The 19,638-nt window shown below is 27.5% G+C and overlaps 1 protein-coding gene across 2 annotated transcripts in view; it reads right to left on the minus strand.

Moving 5' to 3' along the window:
- Positions 1 to 7,543: 7,543 nt before the first annotated feature.
- SIFR (SIFamide receptor) overlaps positions 7,544 to 19,638 on the minus strand; it is a 51,450-nt gene continuing 39,355 nt past the window's right edge. For both annotated transcript variants that reach the window (XM_089179490.1, XM_015332799.2), the window contains one exon: positions 7,544 to 17,680. In XM_089179490.1, the coding sequence (XP_089035616.1) occupies positions 16,885 to 17,680 (796 nt within the window). In that variant the 3' untranslated portion in view covers positions 7,544 to 16,884. The remainder of the gene's footprint in view (positions 17,681 to 19,638) is intronic.

Below are 19,638 nucleotides of genomic sequence, written 5' to 3' on the forward strand. Positions count from 1 at the left end.
GGTAATTAAAATTCTAATAAAGAAAATTCAATATTATAACGTTCCAATTTTACCAATCTTTTTATTCTAATGTAATTAATTTATTGTTCATGAGCAGTGATGACTTCGAGTGTTAAACTATGCTGTAATATAAGAAGGGTGCATAAGAATATTAGAATAATTGTTAAATTATGGATAGAAGTATCGACTATTGTTTAAAAGTACGAAGTATATTCTCGGAGTACCTTCCTCTTCGAAATTTACTTATGGACTGACCCATCGTTCTCTAGAACAAAACTTTGATTAGAAAGTTGTTTATGATTTTTCTTATGTTGATTATTTCTGCAACGGTAATTAAAATTCTAATAAAGAAAATTCAATATTATAACGTTCCAATTTTACCAATCTTTTTATTCTAATGTAATTAATTTATTGTTCATGAGCAGTGATGACTTTGAGTGTTAAACTATGCTGTAATATAAGAAGGGTGCATAAGAATATTAGAATAATTGTTAAATTATGGATAGAAGTATCGATTATTATTTAAAAGTACGGAATATACTTTTGGGGTACCTTCCTCTTCGAAATGCACTAATAGACTGAGCTGTTGTTCTCTAAAACAAAACATTGATTAGAAAGTTGTTTATATGACTTCATATATGTTGATCATGTGTGCAACAGTAATTATAATTCTAATAAAGAAAATTCAATATTATAACGTACAGATTTTATTATTTTATTTATTCTAAAGTAAGTATTCTATTGTTCATGAGCAGTGATGGCTTCGAGTGTTAAACTATGCTGTAATATAAGTAGTGTGTATTAGAATATTGAAATAATTGTTTAATTATGGATAGAAGTGTCGATTATTGTTTAAAAGTACGAAATATATTCTCGGAGTACCTTCTTCTTCGAAATTTACATATGGACTGACCCATCGTTCTCTAAAACAAAACTATGATTAGAAAGTTGCTTATGATTTTTCTCATGTTGATTATTTCTGCAACGGTAATTAAAATTCTAATAAAGAAAATTCAATATTATAACGTTCCAATTTTACCAATCTTTTTATTCTAATGTAATTAATTTATTGTTCATGAGCAGTGATGACTTCGAGTGTTAAACTATGCTGTAATATAAGAAGTGTGCATAAGAATATTAAAATAATTGTTAAATTATGGATAGAAGTATCGACTATTGTTTAAAAGTACGAAGTATATTCTCAGAGTACCTTCCTCTTCGAAATTTACTTATGGACTGACCCATCGTTCTCTAGAACAAAACTTTGATTAGAAAGTTGTTTATGATTTTTCTTATGTTGATTATTTCTGCAACGGTAATTAAAATTCTAATAAAGAAAATTCAATATTATAACGTTCCAATTTTACCAATCTTTTTATTCTAATGTAATTAATTTATTGTTCATGAGCTGTGATGACTTTGAGTGTTAAACTATGCTGTAATATAAGTAGGGTGTATTAGAATATTGAAATAATTGTTAATTAATTAATAGAAGTATCGATTATTATTTAAAAGTACGGAATATACTTTCGGAGTACCTTCCTCTTCGAAATTCACTTATAGACTGAGCCGTTGTTCTCTAAAACAAAACATTCATTAGAAAGTTGTTTATATGACTTTATATATGTTGATCATGTGTGCAACGGTAATTATAATTCTAATAAAGAAAATTCAATATTTTATCGTACAGATTTTATTATTTTATTTATTTTAACGTAATTTTTTTATTGTTCATGAGCAGTGATGACTTCGAGTGTTAAATTTTCTTTTAAAACAGAAAGAAGTATAATAGAAAGAGTATGATATAAAATGTGTTTATATATTTCTAGGAAATTCTCGAAACAAAAATAAACAAATAACAGCCAACAACAAAAGAAGAACAGCCGAGCACCGAACACCGATTACCCGAGTAGCCGAGTACCCCCGAACACCGAATACCGAGTACCCGAGTACCGAGCAACGAACGTTCGACACTTTCAAGGATAAACGTAATTTCGTATCTCTTTCCCCTTCCAGCCGTCGACACGTAAAGACCGGCAACGATAACTAGGCATTAAATTATTTAATAATTTTATTTCTAACGTTAACGTGTGTTAATTTTAATACTTCAAAAAGTTTTACCATTACATAGAACGATATAAAAGAGCGGTTTATTATTGAGATTACTCTTTATTGAAATATATTTAATACACACACACACACACATACACATTTATTCTTTATGATAAAATATCTTTTAATATGTGTCCAGCCTTCAGAAATGATTTACTGGAAAAAATGTAATATAATCTTTAGTATGTTTTAGCTTTTCAGACTTTTTATTTAATTTTATTTTATACATCGTCATCCTAAGGGTAGGATACCCATCCTGCATTCATCAACGAAGACTAAAAGTAAGTATATTTTACTATCAAACATTTCTATGATAATTTCAATTGATTTTTATTACAACAAAATTATTAATTGTTCTTTTTCTTTTTCTGTTTCAGAAAATCATTGCAATCGAGCGCGTAGGCAATGAGGTTCTCGTGTGTTGCATCGTGTTAAAATAAAATATAAAAAAGTCGACAAGTAGATTCAGTGTTGATCGTCGCATGTTAAAGTTTCGTTTGCTCGGTTAAGAAATCCGCAAGTTTCTTTTATTCTGTTTAAATATGTGCTCATCGTCATCCTAAGGGTAGGATACCCATCCTGCATTCATCAATGAAGAAAAAACGTAAGTCAATTTTTATATTAAACATTTTCTCAATAATTATAGTAATTTTTATATAACAACGATTTATATAATCTTGTTTTTCTTTGTGTTTCAGATTATCGTTGGAATGGTATTCACATTTTATTAATTAAATTCATGTAGAAATTCGTTTAACACTAGATTTGTTCACTATTTTTTAAAAATTTACAAACATTGTTTAAATTAAAAAGTAGGTAGAGGAAAGAAATTAATATTTACGTATATTTCATTACAGCATTAAAAATTACCATATTATTCATAAAAATATTCTACATTAAAGTTAATTAAATTTAAATTTTATTAAATTACTATTAATTAAAATATTTCTATTTTATATATATGTTACAAAAAAGTTTAAAGTGAATCAAATTTGCTCAGTCCATAAATCTAGTGTTAATTGAATTAACTTAATATAATGCAGTTTTATAGTCATTATTTGTGCATTGTCATCGTCATCCTAAGGATAGAAAACCCATTGTGCATTCATCAATAAAGATTTAAAGTGAGTATATTTTTATATTAAATAATTCCTCCAAAATTTTAATGATTTTCTGTAATAGTAATAATATTAACAGTATTGTTTTTTATTTCAGTTTCAGATTGAAATCGTGCACGAATGGCCCTTGTAAAGTGACCAGTAGTGAAATTTTTGTTCTTGCATTTGACTGCGAGCAATGCAGTCTTTGAATTAGTGCAGTCTAGAATCAGTGATCGGGCGAGTAATAAGTTAAAATCAAACGCGAATTAGAGTCAGTGTTGTTCGTCGTATAATAAAATTTCGGTATCGCGATAAGAAACTCATCTATAGTTTCTTATTTTCGTATAAACCGCGTTTTTAGATTCACGCGAGGTGCATCACCATGGTGCAATAGAGCAGCATCTCATTGGAATGCATTGTAAGTATTCATTTGTATTTACATTTTATTCGATTTTGTTTTATATGATTTTGAATAATATTTCAGATAACTTATCGTTTTGTTCTATTTTATTGTATAGATATAACCATGGATTCTCTTCCTTTCAAAGATGTTGGATGAGTTCTTCGATGGATCTTTGATGGATCTTCTTCAATGGCAAATCAAGTATCGTCTTCCATCGTCAGATTACAATATTTGCTGCGAAGTAGGAGTGTTTTGGAGCCATCGCAGAACTTCTTAAACCGTGAGTTTTTATTTAAAGTCCCTCCAGTACTCAATCATGCCGAGGATGAAAGGTCCAAATCGGCACGAGTTACTGGTTGTAATTATTTAAATAAATTATTGACGAGCACATGAGTAATTCCTTTTTAGGAGTTACTCATGAAAACTGTATATTTTATTCTATGTTTTATTATTAGTTCAGGATAGGTTTTCTTGTCTCATCGGTTAAATTCATTTAATTCATAATGCAATTAATAAATGCACTCTCTTTTTTATTACGTGTTAAAAGTATGTAATAAATGTCTTACATGCATTGCTTTGTACATAGTTTATCTAATCGAAATTAATTTTGATATATCAATACTCTGAAATTTTAAATAAATGAGCAAGAAGACAAACTCATTCGCGACGGATAGACTTTGGCAGTTAAGTGGCGGCTCAAAGCCCAGTTCTTTCATTAGAACAGCCATTTAATGAAAAAGTCGTCCGAGGTTTGCAAAAAATATCCATCATCATAGTAGAGTCTTTTAATACATACTTACCTCGAAACTATAATTGTTTCATATGAGGTAACTTTTTTTTTCATTCGCTTGTTTAAGTCATTATTCACCAAATGACTTGTAGAGTCCTTAGCCCGTTTAGATGAATTTTTATTAAGATCTTTTGATATATTTATATATGTTAATTATATTTTTTTAGATCAGGATTTTCAGCTTCTAATATACTAATCCCCCGTTTCTCCCCCCCCATACTTTCTGCGTTCTCATCTATGCGTGTGCCCAGGTGTTACACGTATGGGTGAGAAACAGTTAGCGTGGGTTTAGTTTTAGTTTTTTCCCCTATTGGCGGCTGTTATTGTGCTAGTGATTGCACGATGTACTTTACACCTGTGTGTGCGTATTAGGTAGTGTGTACTGTACATCGTTTCGCGATATTTTTATTCATTTAATACATCATTAGATACTCAAAGCATTACTTCTATATATCACGTGTGATTTGAAAAATATGCGTTTCTATATTCTTATATTCATATGAAATATTTCTCATTTTTTTGATAATCGTTTGCATAATAGAGTTACTGCATTTATTTGTGGAAACTTTGATATACTTGTATATTACTAGTATGCATATATATATATACTAGTGTATACTTGTATTTTTGCTTTAGTTTTTTATGCAATAATCATTAGCCTTGGCAGTCGATTTCAGCAAAAAGTACGTATACCCATTAGCATATAAGTTTATAAAACGTGGTTGAACTAGGGTGTCGGAGGTGCCCCGGGGCATGCTCTCTAGTTTAGGCTTTTGCACCCTGGTGGTATGTGTGAGAACCGTGGAGTGAGTGGGTGGGTATGTATGGTTTTTCTTAAAATGGGTAAAAATATGGGTAATAGGCAGGCAGGTAGCATACTTCTCTGAATGAGTGTGAAAACTTTAATTTTAAGTAGGTAGGATCCAGGAAAGGCATTAGACTTCTTGCTTCCACTCCGGAGTGGAAATTCCGCCTCCTGGTTTATACAGAATTGTTACAAAATATTTGATCATCTCTTTCTGTTATGCTTGATTTGTTAATTTATTTTGTGACTATTCTGTGATCTTTATTATGTATCATGATTCAAAGATATTTGCCACCATTTGAAAGATTCATTTCTACTTCGATTTGATCTCGAACGAGATAAAGTCGAATCAAATTCGCAAATTCTTTGATGCATTTGATACTTAGTTTTAAGTATTTCAGGATTAGCACTACGCACTATCGCGATTTCGTCTTACAGCTACAAATATTTGATATTACTAAACATAAAGTATTAATGAAATGAAGGTATTGCAAGAAAATGCATTACATTTACTGCACTACTTATTTCAATTCGATTTTATTACTCAACGTTAAAAGTGCGAAGTGTTATTAGGTCATCGAGGGAAATTATTATCTGCTTGGACATTCGATTAAATGTTTCTCGTGTATGGTCAGTGAACTCTAAGTTCATTGATGGTCCACGGTGTAGAAAAGTGAACGCGAAATGTAAATTAATTTTTTAATAATTGAGAATTAGAATTATAACAAAATACGAGTTCATTTGCAACATTAGTATGAAAGATCTTATTTTGCTCGCACGTAGGAAATGTCCAAATGCAGTTTTCATGGGATGAAGAAAGAAGAGGCATAATGCCGAAGAGGCCCCCACTTAATTGTGGCTGAAGAGGGCAACTACAGGCTATTGAGTTTTTTTTTAAAGGTTCAACAGCAAGTTTGAACCTTTAGAGAATTGCTCTCTAGTCATATTTTATATTTTATTGTATTTTTGTTATGCTCGTCATTAATTTGTAGTTGTAATTGGAGATGATGGACCATTCCATCTCCTTGGGACACCAAATTTGTGTCTATATCGTCAAAAAGATGCATATGTGTTTAGTTAGTTCGAGTCAAAAAATTTAAATTCCCTCATTATTACATTTTAAAGCCTAATTATCGTTTTTTGAATATTAAAGTAATTTCTCGTTTCTTTTTTTGTCTTTAAGATTTTTAATTGTGATCATATTTTATTAAATTTCTAATTTTCCTTTTAAATATAATGCAGTTTAAAAGTATTTTATAATAATTAATAGACATTTTCTTTTAGTAACTTGATATCTTTCCTTTCTCTTTTTTTATATATATATATTTTTTTTATGTAAATGTAAAATCACGCGTTTAAATTCAAAATTATTGCAATAGTAGATAGATATTTGATAAAAATAAATAGAGAATTCAATTTAAAAGTGCATCTACGAATTGGATGATACATATGTTAGGCTACTTTATATCACTTGATTGTATGATTAATATGGTTTTCTTTTTGTTACAGGTGATCTTCGTTGGATTTAACTACAAACCTTTTTGATTCTCCTCCATTTGATATATGTATAAATGCATTTCTGAAGGCACACATATAAACACTAAATATGAAATAGATATATTTAAAAGTCCATAATAAATATAACATTGAATATTTGCGCAGGTTTATAAAAGATTTTAAATACGTTTGTTAATAAAATGTTTAATTTATTAACATATCTGTTTCAAATTTAAGACTGTAATGGGTCTACTTGTTTTTATTTTTATAATATGTATGACAGGCATTTTAAAAGGATGTAATTTTATTTTGCTTGTTTCTATGATACAAGACAAATATGTAGGATATTCGATAAATCATCGGTACAAAAGTTGATGAGAATAGGGGTGAATGAAGTAATTAGGCAACGTAATCTTTCATCTAGCTGTAACTTCAGAATTATAGTAGCCCAAAATCTATAAAAATTCTCAGTTATAGCTAGTGTTAAAAGAATAAAGTCTACAGAGTTCCAAATTTTTGGAACAATTACTTTGTAGCTTGAATAAATAATTAATTATTCAATATCAAAAACCACGTCTTATTTAGTAGGGAAACTTGCATCGTTGTGCACATACACAGTATAGTTTATAATTTAAATAAAGACTTGAAACTTGCGATATATTTCTTTTTTATTTTATTTTTTCTAACTGTTAGGGGCCTTTGGGAGCATAAAAATTCATAAATACTTAATATATGAAACGATTCTAATATGAACGTTAATTATCTATTATATACGCACTTCTTGATACAATGCTAAACACTTATCATCAATTTCATAATTTTTTTCTTCTCGGTTATTTGTTATTATTTTTTTATTTTATGCGAACATTTCCTTACCTAATATGTTTCTATTATTTCATTTTGTTATTAGGATAACGCATTTTTTTTATCCGACATAACAATTTACACAATGAAAGTAAGAAAATATTTTTTCAAAAGTAAAACTTTTTTGGCGTGTGTGCTGTCGTGTGTAGTAGTCGGTTACAATTAAAAAATATTATTATTATTATTATTATTATTATTATTATTATTATTATTATTATTATTATTACTATTATTAATATTATTATTTCTTTTTATTTTTTTGTTTTATTTTGTTATTTTTTTTTTGTATTCTCTCTCGACGAGTAGTAAGGACTTTTGTAGTATGTTTAAACTATTTCGTAGATTTTTCTTTTCTTTTTTTTTTCTCTTTTTCTTTTCTTTTTCTCTATATGATTACAAAAAAAAAGGCAATATTATATTTCACATCATTAATTTGTCAAAAGAAAATTTAATCATCTCTCGTTTAAAATAAATCATTTGCTTTTTTAATAACAAGCTTAAGAGAAAGAGAGAAAGAAAAAGAGAGAGAGAGAGGAGAGAGCTATTAGATTAAAAAATATGAAAAAATATTTTAAATATATCAATCACATAGATCTATTATTTTCTTTTTAATTAAATAATAAACAAAAGAGTATTGGTCGCGATAAAAAGGAAAATAGAAAAAAATATTATACAAACCGTAAGCGAAATAAATTTCAATAAACGAATAATTATTAAATTTTTTTCTTTTTTCTATTGATATAGACATAGACGAAAATTGTTTGATCTATTTAACAAGTCTATCTAAAAATGTTTTTTAATTATAGCGTGTAAAAGTGAAAATTTGTCATAAGCAAAAACTTATTCAGCATATTTAGAGTGACAAAGCGTGTTTGATAGAACAATAACGCAATCTTTGCAAAAGAGACATTATTACATAATTACATAATGTAGAAATAGATCAAATTATTAATTAATTAATCATTTAAAATTCATCACACATTTGTCTGATCCATTCGCGTCCTTCGATTAGCTAATTATATTCTTTTTCTTTTAAAACTTAGCTTAGAATTATTAGACTTTATAGACACGCATACACACACATACATTATCTTAACGTATTTAAATATATTTTATTTTATTTATTTTATTTTATTTATTCGTGTGAAAAGGAGCACTTAAAAAATATCTTATTTAAGTATAGAAAGATCATACGATCATCACTATATATATATATATATATATGTAACGTACAGTTTTTGTTATTTGTTTTAAAATAAAAACTATTCGCACGTCCCATAGAAACCTCGATAACTTCTTGTTTTTTTGTTTTTGTTTTTAAGATGAATCAAACGATTTTGTTTATTTTATTTTCCTTTTTTTTTTTTTGTTAATTTTTTTTTGTCATCGAGTCTCACATTCTCGATGCAATTTTTTTCTTGGTCCACTCTTTTCAAGTTATCTGGTTTCAAAAGATGCGCAAATACTTTTTACTTATCGCCTTATGTATACATATATATATATTCGTATTATGTACATAAAATTTTGTGAGAACAGAAAACGATTATAATTTATTTATTTTTTTTTTTAACTTATCATACAGAAAGATAATAAATTAAAAAAATATGAGTGATAATTGATTTTTTAATAAAAAATGTTTATATTAGTGATATGTAAATAATGTGTGATAAATCATACCGTTTATTGTTGGAATAAATCCTGAAAAGAGAATTAAAGGAATAGGAAAATTTGCGAAGTTACTAGGAATACTAGGGAAAACATTTTGAAATAGTATTTTCTTGATGATCCACTATTCATGACTGAAAACTTGACAATGAATGCATGCATATGTCCTTGTGTCATTCTTAGCTATTGTTAAGAATCTAAGTTAGAATGCACGAATTCTTTTTGAAGAGAGAGAGAGAGAGAGAGAGAGAGAGAGAGAGCTTGAATAGAAACGACGGATATAAGAAACGAATGGATACGTAATAAAAAGTTTTCTTTTAATTTTTTTTTTATTTCTTTCTCACGTACACTTACGTTTTTTACTTTTTCTGATTATTATTTGCATGTTTTATTCAAAAAAAAAAAAAAAAAAAGAAAAAAACGAAAAGTAAAAGGAAAAGAAAAAACCTTTAACACGTACAAATGAATGTGAATTTTTTATGACAAATAAAAAATAATGGTATTAATGACAAATGTTACATGAGAATTGATTTGATAACTTAATTATTATACTTAATTACTATACTTAATTACTATACTTTATCTTTTTACAGTCTCGTATATATATATATATATATATTATACAATACATACTAGATACAATTTCGTTCATAGATTCGCTCACATATTCGTCATTAACAGGTGTTTTTGGTGGGGGGTTGATATAGTTTTAAATAAAAAGAGAAAATTCTATGAATCAATTGCGACCTTATTGTGGATAATTTTTTTCACATGTTTTCTTTTTTCTTTTTCTTTTCTTTTCTTTTGTAAAAATCAAGCGTGCTCCGTGAAGAAAAGCTCTTTTTATTTTATTTTTAAAGCTCCATTATGTCGTATAATATATATTTTCCCCGTTGAGTTTTTCTATTATAGGGTGTGGGTTTTTTTTGTCAAATATTTCTTTTTATTTTTTAAACTCTCATTTTGACGCATCGTTCGTGTGTTGTTGTTATTGTTGTTTTTTAATAATTTTTATTTTTATTTTTCTGCGTGTAGCACACGTATTTGTAATATATTTTTTTCTATTCTTTTATTTTGTTTTTTTTTTGGAGGGGTATTTTTCTGTTTTTTATTGTTTTTCTTCTTCTTTTTGTTTTTAACTTTCTACGCTTACAATGTGGTGTTACATCGTGTGTTGTTGAGCGTTTTCTTTTTTTTTTTTGAAAAATTTGCTGGACATTTATTAAACTCCACATTTTACGATATGCGTGAGGGGAAATAATGCATATAATATCTTTTTTTTTTTTTTAATAATACAATTGTTTTGTTATTGTTTTTAATAACTACGTATATATATTGTTTGCAGATACTTTCTTCAACGAAAAGAAACTTATGTTGTTTTTCGTATCGGCTAATTCCGAATTTTTCACAAACTATTACAATTTCTAAATTCAATTTTAAATCTCTTCATTTGCAGTTTTTCTTTTCTTATTCAAATACAATGAAAAAACGTTATTTATTAGTCGTTTTTAAACTTCTCGTGAGATTCCTGGTGCTTTCGAGAAAACTAGAACTTTATAGTTTAAAGTTTATCCGTAAGAAAAAGTATAAATAAATATTTTAGATAATATATTTATCTTAGAAAGATGTATTAATTATTGAAAACTTTACAATTTCGATCGTGATACATCATTTTTGTATATTATTTATAATATTATTATTATTATTATTATTATCATTATTATTATTATTAATATTATTATTATTTTTATTACATTTTTCACATTGTATTCGTATTTATTTAAATATTATTATTACGTATCTCGAATTATCACGATTAATAAATAATTATTCGCATAACGACACGTAAACTTTTTTAAAATATCATTTTTTTTTTTTTTACGTAAGATTGTAAAAAAGAACAAGTGAATATTTCTTTTGAAACAAATGTTGCTCGCGTTATTTTGTTATTTTGTTTTTTATTACTATCATTGTAACAGTGGGTGGTGTCAAAAGTTTTTTTTCGATCAAACAGAATCAACATATTCTATGCACATTAAAATATAATAAAAAAAAAAATAAAGAACATATTTATACAAACGCGGTTATCATTTATAAAAAGCATCATTCAAAATTTAACATAATTGAGAGAGAGAGAGAGAGAGAGAGAGAGAGAAAGAGAATGAATGATGCTCTGAATTAGATTACTATTCTTATGGCAAGTATCGTATAACAACAGTAATACAATAGTTAACGTTAGATAATATAATAAATAATTATCTATTTACATGCACAGACAGATAAACGTACGCTTAAATCTTAATGCATCTAATACAAACATGTATATATATATATATGTATGTATATACATGTAATATTATAATAATCATTCTCGTAAAAACATTCCATTACGTTTCACGTAAAACATACACATCATCGACATATTGCAAACACAGCATCAGCATCACGTTTATCCGACGTTTGAAAATTCACATCGATCGTTTTTCTTATTCATTAAAAATCTAATAAATAGATCCTGTAAGCCCTTTTTAGACGATATTTTTTTTTTTTTTTTTTTTTTTTTTAAAGACGTATTATTTATCTTTCTTTTGAAATTATTTTTATTCATTTTTTTTTTTTTTTCAATGAGAATCCCTACAAAAGAACGTATTTCCTTCCGTTTTCCTTGTTTTTCTTTTCTTTTTTTTTTACCAATTCTTCTCTTTCTTATCTATTATTATTATTATTATTATTATTATTATTATTATTATTATTATTATTATTATTATATTTTTTGTTTTCTTAATTGTTTATAAATTATTCATTTCAATTATATTCGTTTAATTACAATTGGATATGGATAAAGGATACATTTATCGATATCATATTATATCATATCATATATGTGTATGTGTGTTTGTGTGTATTTCTTTGTTTTTTTTTTTTTCTTTTCGTATGTCTATACATATTTTGCTGACACGTTATAACTATATTTGAAATATCCCATTCGTCATTCCTCGTATAAAAACCTTACGAAAATAATTGCTCTATCGTAAAATCCCGCAACAAACCCGTAAAGAGTGAAACCACCTTTCCCCTTAATCTTTTTCCATAGTTTAATAAGTGGTTCAACCCCTTTCCCTGTTCGTCTTAATTCCCTTATAAAGATTTCAAAGTTAATTTCACTTTCGTTACAGAAATTTCTTTAATTTTTCTTTTTTTTTTCTTTTTTCTTTTTATCGAACGACTGTAACGTTCGTAGGTGGTTTTCTTTTTTTTTTTTTTTACATTTACAATTGTATAATATATTTAACTGTGTATATTCACCATATCCCTGTTCTCTTCTCTTTCTCTCTCTCTCTCTCTCTCTCTCTCTCTCTCTCTTTAAGAATCGTCAACAGGTTTTCTTTTTCTAAGTATATTCGTATTGTTATTGCAATAATTTTAACAAGTTATGCGATAACATCACAAACTTCCTTTATCTCAAAGCTTTTTCTTAGACAAAGAAAAAGCTTCTTTTTTAGAGAAAGAGAGAGAGAGAGAGAGAGAGAGAGAGAGAGAGAGAGAAAGAAAGAAAGAGGGAGAGGAAAATAAATACATACATACATACATACAGAGTACATATCTGTACGCGTTGTCCTTTCAACCTCTAAGTATATTTCATATATTTTTTTGTTGTTCTCTACCTTTAAAAGGCAAATCGTTTAGTCGATAACAATAACAATAATAATAATAATAATAATAATAGTAATAATAATAAGTGATCGTAAGCAGGGAACAAAATAACACGACTACTACTACTGTTTGTCGCGAAGAAGAAGAAAGCAAAAAACATATAGAAAAATGTAGTCTCTCTTTTTAAGATCTTTTCGTTGAGATTACGGTAAAGTACAAATTCCACTATATTTTTATCTTATTCTTTTTTTTTTTTTTTGTCGCATGGTTTAGAAAAATTCAACTCTCTAACTGTTACGACAGATACGACATTTGTATGCAATATATGTATACATAGAGTTAGTTATCTGTTGCATAGTAGATGTGTGTGTATGTGTATAGTCCTGTTTTTTCTTTTTTTTATATCCTTTACTACTATTCGTTCTTCTAATTAGATGGAACTTCAACCCTGTAGATTGTTATTTGTATGTATTTAAGAAAGGAAAATACCAAAAATAAAATATTAAATCAAATACGTTGTGTCAACCCTTTTATCCTAATAGAATAAATCGGTATGCACGTTTTTTTGCCCTTTTCTTATCGAATAAAATTATCGTTTTTTTTTTAGTATTAAATATCAAGATACCTTTTACAGATTTTTTTTCAACTGCAATTGTTCTATCCAAGTATGAGAAAGATAGATAGAAAGAAAGAAAGAGAGAGAGAGAGAGAGAGAGAGAGAGAGAGAGAAAAAAAGAGAATTTTGATCAGGCTACTCGAGAATGACATTAATTTAATGAAACAACTTGTAATATCGATTGTATCATATATGTTTTTTTCATTGTTTCTACAAAAAATAAAAGTTTCTAACTTTACTGAACGATACGTAAACGAAAATTAATATAAAAATGATAAAAATCTTGTTGAATTATGAATAAAAAAAAAATTCGATTTTTTCATAAGGGTGAAACAAAGAATTTACATTAAAAAATTCGGATTTTTATTATATGTATAATCAATTTTTAGTTTTTATTATTTATTCTGTTTTAAATACCATTGAAAATTGTTATTTATATTGATTATTCGCGATTGCTGCATGCTATGTCTTTTATTATTCTAGGTTATTTTACATGTACCTAGAAATTGGTGTTAGATGTGGAAATAACGTCTCAGGTCATGAGAATAGTATGGTAATGGAAAATGGTAAGGAAGAGTGTATACTAGAGGAAATATTTTAAATAATTAATTGAGAAAATAATCAATTTAACGAAGGCCGGCTCCACGTATTGCTTTTTCCTTGCTCGACACAGTTAAGCTTTCTGTCTGTCTGTCTGTCTTTCTGTCTGTCTGTCTATCTATCTGTCTAGTAAAAAATTCGTTTCTTATTCCTATTTTCTTCTCCTACCTTTTATTCATTGATATACCAATTTTAAATCCTATACTTTATTCTCTCTTGTCCTTTCCTCACCCTCTCTTCCTCCTCCCTTTTATTCTGATCCATAAGTGTGTGTGTGTGTGTGTGTGTGTGTATGTACGTGTATGGCACCCTCGAGAAACTCGATAATACTAGGTCGAGACTAACGTTCCAGTAAGAAAATATATGTGTATATATGTATATTATATATATATATATATTTATACATATATATACAGGTATATTTGTATACGTATATGTATGTATATATAGGTATGCATATATATAAATATATGCATTTGTACGCTTACCATTAAATACTTTATTAATAATCATAAGTATTATTATGCAATAATTATATAGAAATATTATTAACATTGTTAGTATATATAGGTATGATTATTTTGGATTATTTATTCAAATATACTTTTGTGTGGTATCAGCGAAGTTCATGTTTGTAAGAAATAATTCATAACTATTGTATACATATATGTGTATTTGCTTGTAACTTTATCTATATAATTTTACATAATCACACCTTTTATTTTTTTAATATGTTAATAATATTTCAATAATTATTAATATAATTAATATAGTATTTCATGGTAAGTGTTCAAATACTTTCATGAGTCACTTTATATACAGGATGTCGTAAACAAAAATTTTACCATACTTTGAAAATTTGAAATACTTAAAAAACAAAAAAGGAAATACTTTTAACCCCCATGTGTAAAGAAACCGTACGATTTTTTTTAAATAATTATTTTATAAATAATCAAAGTTTGGTAATATTTTTTTTTGTATACACAACATCTGTTATAATACAATATATTATATATTTACCTACAAAAGCTGATTTGTGCTACGATTTAAGTGTAACTGTATATGTATGCACGTGAGGAACAATACAATGATATATATATATATGCAAGTATCATAATTAATTTTCATTTTTCACGTGCATGGATCAGCGCGTATTTTGTTTCTTTTAAACTTTTCCTGGATTCTCCATGTTTTTTTATTCTTTTAACATGAATTTTATTATCCAAAGTCGACTTATGTGTCCTTGTTATTTATTGCCTTAGGAAAATTTTCTTTAACAATTGTTTTTTTTTTTATCTTTTTGTTTCTTTTTATTTTTACACTGTGTTTTAGGCAGTGAAGGGGAAACAAATCGAAGGATTATTATTTTCAAACGTGTTTTCCAACTTGTATTTTCATTCATGTGTATTTCGTAATTTTATGATTATTATTAGTATTATTCATATATATGTATATATTATTATTATTATTATTATTATTATATTTGCCGAAAAATCACATGCAGCGTGTACGGATAAAAATTGATTTTCTTTGGACAGTCTCCAATTTCTAAATACGTTGATCGAGAACATCGATCTACGTGAAATTAGTTTATCAGTTTTGTTTTTATTTTTGTTTCTTTTTTTTTTTCATAGAAATGTATTTCCAACCCTTTTCGAATATGAAAAGAAAAACAAATTTTTTCGCTATTTTAGTAAGCTTAGGCTTTGATTTTTTTTTTTTTTTTTAATTATTTGTCGAAAAAAACCTTTTTTCTCTCGAAAGAAAATATCAGTTGATGCAAAATTTATTTCGATGTATGTACGTGTATGTTTATATTTATGTTTATGTGTATGTGTACGTCTGAGTGTTTGTGTTTATGTGCGAAAAATAATATTATTGTTTTTTTCCTTTTTCTAAAATCAATTATTAGCAGGAACGATCCTCGATAATTTATCATAGGAAATTTCAATTAAATCTAATTTTTGTAATAAATCGTAGCTTTCGTATTATCATCATCATCATCATCATCATCGATGGATCTAAATCTAAAAATTATTATTATCCATTCATCGTTTTTCTTTCAAATCTTTGATAAACATTCTAAACTCCGAGGATAATAATGTATAAACGAAATGAACTATTTACGTAATTAATTAAGCGTTGAGTTTTAATGGTATCATCAAAAAAAAGTTAAACTCAACGCTTCTCAACTTCTCTCATTTAATTTAATTTTTAATAATTGTTTGTTATCTCATTTTTTTGTTATTATATTCTTCTTATTCTTCTTATTCTTCTTTTTCTTGAACTTCATCATTTTTCTTCATTTTCTTCTTCGACATCCGACCCGAGTTACAATCGTGACGATCAAGCATGACCCAGAATCTCTCGGAACCGGCGAATCTCATTGGGAGAGAAACAAATCTTTTTTATGCGAGCGATTTTTACCAGTCGTGGCAGCCAGCCTAGACTCGAGCCTAGACAAGAGTCTTCTTGGTCTAGTCTTCCTTTTCAGTCGTTAAGGTGATAAAAGCAACACCCTTCATATATATATATATGCTTTCTCTCTCACACCTTCTTCGATTTATTCGATTTCCTTTTCATTAATCGTGTCAAGATATATTTTCGTTTAATCTTTTTTTTTTACTTTCTTCTTTTTTTTTCTTATTTTTCTCTCTCTCTCTCTCTCTCTCTCTCTGTCTTTGTCTTTGTTTTTGTCTTTGTCTCTCTTTCTCAATGGTACAAGAACAAGGTGTTAAGATGATTGTGTCTCACTTTTTGTCAATTCTTAAATGCATTTTAAACACCCGTGTGATTGAATATGTAAGAAACATTACTATCCTGATGTACAGGTGGTCCGTGACAAGCTGCACGTCTCGTTGATGAATTATTATTGTTATTATTGTTATTATTAACGTAATAAGAAGATTTTCTCATGCTCGTAGACGAGGACATCATAGCTACGGTCTCGTAATACCTAAGTTTACCGCAACAACGACCGCTCTTTAATATTGCTACGAATCCTCGTCTATATTTTTTGTTGAAAAATGCATATAGGATTGGATTGATACAAGAATTACTAGCACCCAACCATTGTGCTATGGGTGTTGCTATCGGTAAAATTTCATCTTCCCGGTCGGCAACGTCACCACCCAATTTGATAACAGCGAATATCACGTAAAGCGGTAACCAAGATAATACGAACAATATTACAACTACTACCAACATTTTGACAACTTTAACTTTAGATTTTTGTTGTATCCGTTCCATTTGAGCATCCTTAGTGTCGGTTGGTATATGCCTACGCCATACTTTTATCCATATCAAGATATAACAAAGTGATATCAGGATCATCGGTAATACATAGCAAAGTGTAAGATTGCCAATAAGAAAGAACAAAGAACCGTCCTCGGGATGTGGCCATGTTTCCAAACATAATCTTAAGTCAGGATCGTCTTCGTAAATCGATACCAAATCGAAAAACAGCAACCACGGTGATGTTGTCGTTAATGCGATGAACCAAATCACAACTATCATCATTCGTGCTCGTCTTTTCGTTATCTGACATTTGAGCGGCCACCAGATAGCCAGGAACCTGTAAAATAAAAAACAGATAAAATATAAAACAATCAAATATTATCGTATAAACATTGATTTATGATATTTTATATCATTTATGATATAAATAATATATACGGTGGGATTAATTAACTAAGGCAACAGTCTCTTAACAAATTATTAATATGTATTTTCGTTTCATTATCACGACTACGTTCAACGATCGTTGAATATTAGTTTGGTTAAATTATTACACGGTTATAAAACTTCAAATTAAAATTACTAGATAGTTATCGTTATCTATCGATGATGTGTCTTTTCAGTATTATAATATAATAATCGTTTATATGTATCTCTCTAATTGTTTTCAACTTTTTCTTCTTACCGATCTAATTTTTGAATAAATTGAAATTGCTGATAAATTGAATTTACAAAGTTTTACTTCGTTAAATGTGATAAAAATCACTAAAAAGACTAATGTAAAGAGATGAAAACGCTTTTAAAAGCACTCGAAAACCGATGGTTACTATTCGATAATCGAGCAAAAGTACTATTCGTTTTAAGTTTTAGTTTGAAGATTGTAATCCGATCGTTTTAAAAGATTGTTATCCTAACCGTTGTTGTCACTTTTATCTATTCTTTTCTCAAATTACACTTCATCTGTCTTCAACCCACCCTCTTGATTTTTTATCGATACCATATTGAAAATAATTTGTTAAAATTTTCCCTCAACTTTAAGGTTGCAATATTGTAGAAATATTGTATCGGTTTTTTCTTGGTTTATTTTTTTCACGATCCTAGACATCTGACGCATCAAACTTTTCATAGAAAACTTGTTGTTTTTTTTTGTTTTTTTTTTTTTTTTTGTTTAAACCCATTCCCATTCCCATCTCTTACTGTGTTTCCCAAATTTTCACGCGGTTTTGTAAACGCAATTTGGTTTTTTTTTTTTATTTTTCTTTCGCGTATTTCTTTTTTTCTTTTTTTCGTAGGTGTTGACCATCACCACAACCACTACCACCTATTATCGGTAAAATAAGTTCTATATATTTTCTTTTTTACGGATAAATTCCATTGGTTTTAATATAACAGATTATCGGGGCACTCATGATCGAATGATGAAATTAGCACGGAAAGGACAAATCCAATATTCTAATTAGATACTCGAGACCGATATCATTCCGGTTTATGTAATTGTGGCAGTGAATTGTTTAACGTGGAAAATCAAGTAGGACAAGTATATATATGTATATATATATAGAGAGAAAGAAATCTACGTGTACGATAAAACCAACACACGCGTATTTACTCTTACATAATTATTCTAATCAAGCATTCAACATTGTCGAAGAATAAAATCAGGTTTTGTTTCTAATGCTTACATTTAAAAATGTTACACAATAATAAATAGACTTTTTATGATAGTTATTTAAAAACAAAAATATTTTATATTACCAAGATTTCATTTTTAAAATTAAATTGTTCTTGTTAAAATGTTAAAATGATAATTGATGAATAAATGAAATAAATCGTTTAACCGAAATAATTTCAAAAAAAAAAATCAATTGACTCCGTTTATGCCATCGGTATAATTAAAAATTAGCATACATTTTTCAAGTAGATAATTCAAAATACAAATCAGATGATAATTTTTGTAATTTTATCTTACGTACGTAGGATAAGTATCAATAAATACCATCGAGAAATAAATAAATCCATTCTCTCTTTCGAAAGGCCACACAACACAGGTTTATCCTTTGGTCACGCTTCGTTGAATTTACATGTAGTTTTAGTAACACATAGAAAATATTTATAGTAATTAAATGTGTGTATTGAAATTATATATTCCAGTTTTTATAATATGATTTTGGTATATAAAATATTTTTATTAGATTTCTTTTTTTCAAAAGTTTTTCTTTACTGAGAAATCGTTCATAATCAATCGTTATCATTATCATTATCATCATCATTGAAATCATTCGACAATAATCTTGA

The sequence above is a fragment of the Polistes dominula genome, unplaced genomic scaffold (genome assembly GCF_049000335.1).
Source record: "Polistes dominula isolate Pdom_NZ unplaced genomic scaffold, Pdom_raw_medaka contig_27, whole genome shotgun sequence".
In the NCBI taxonomy this organism is placed as follows: Eukaryota; Metazoa; Arthropoda; class Insecta; order Hymenoptera; family Vespidae; genus Polistes; species Polistes dominula.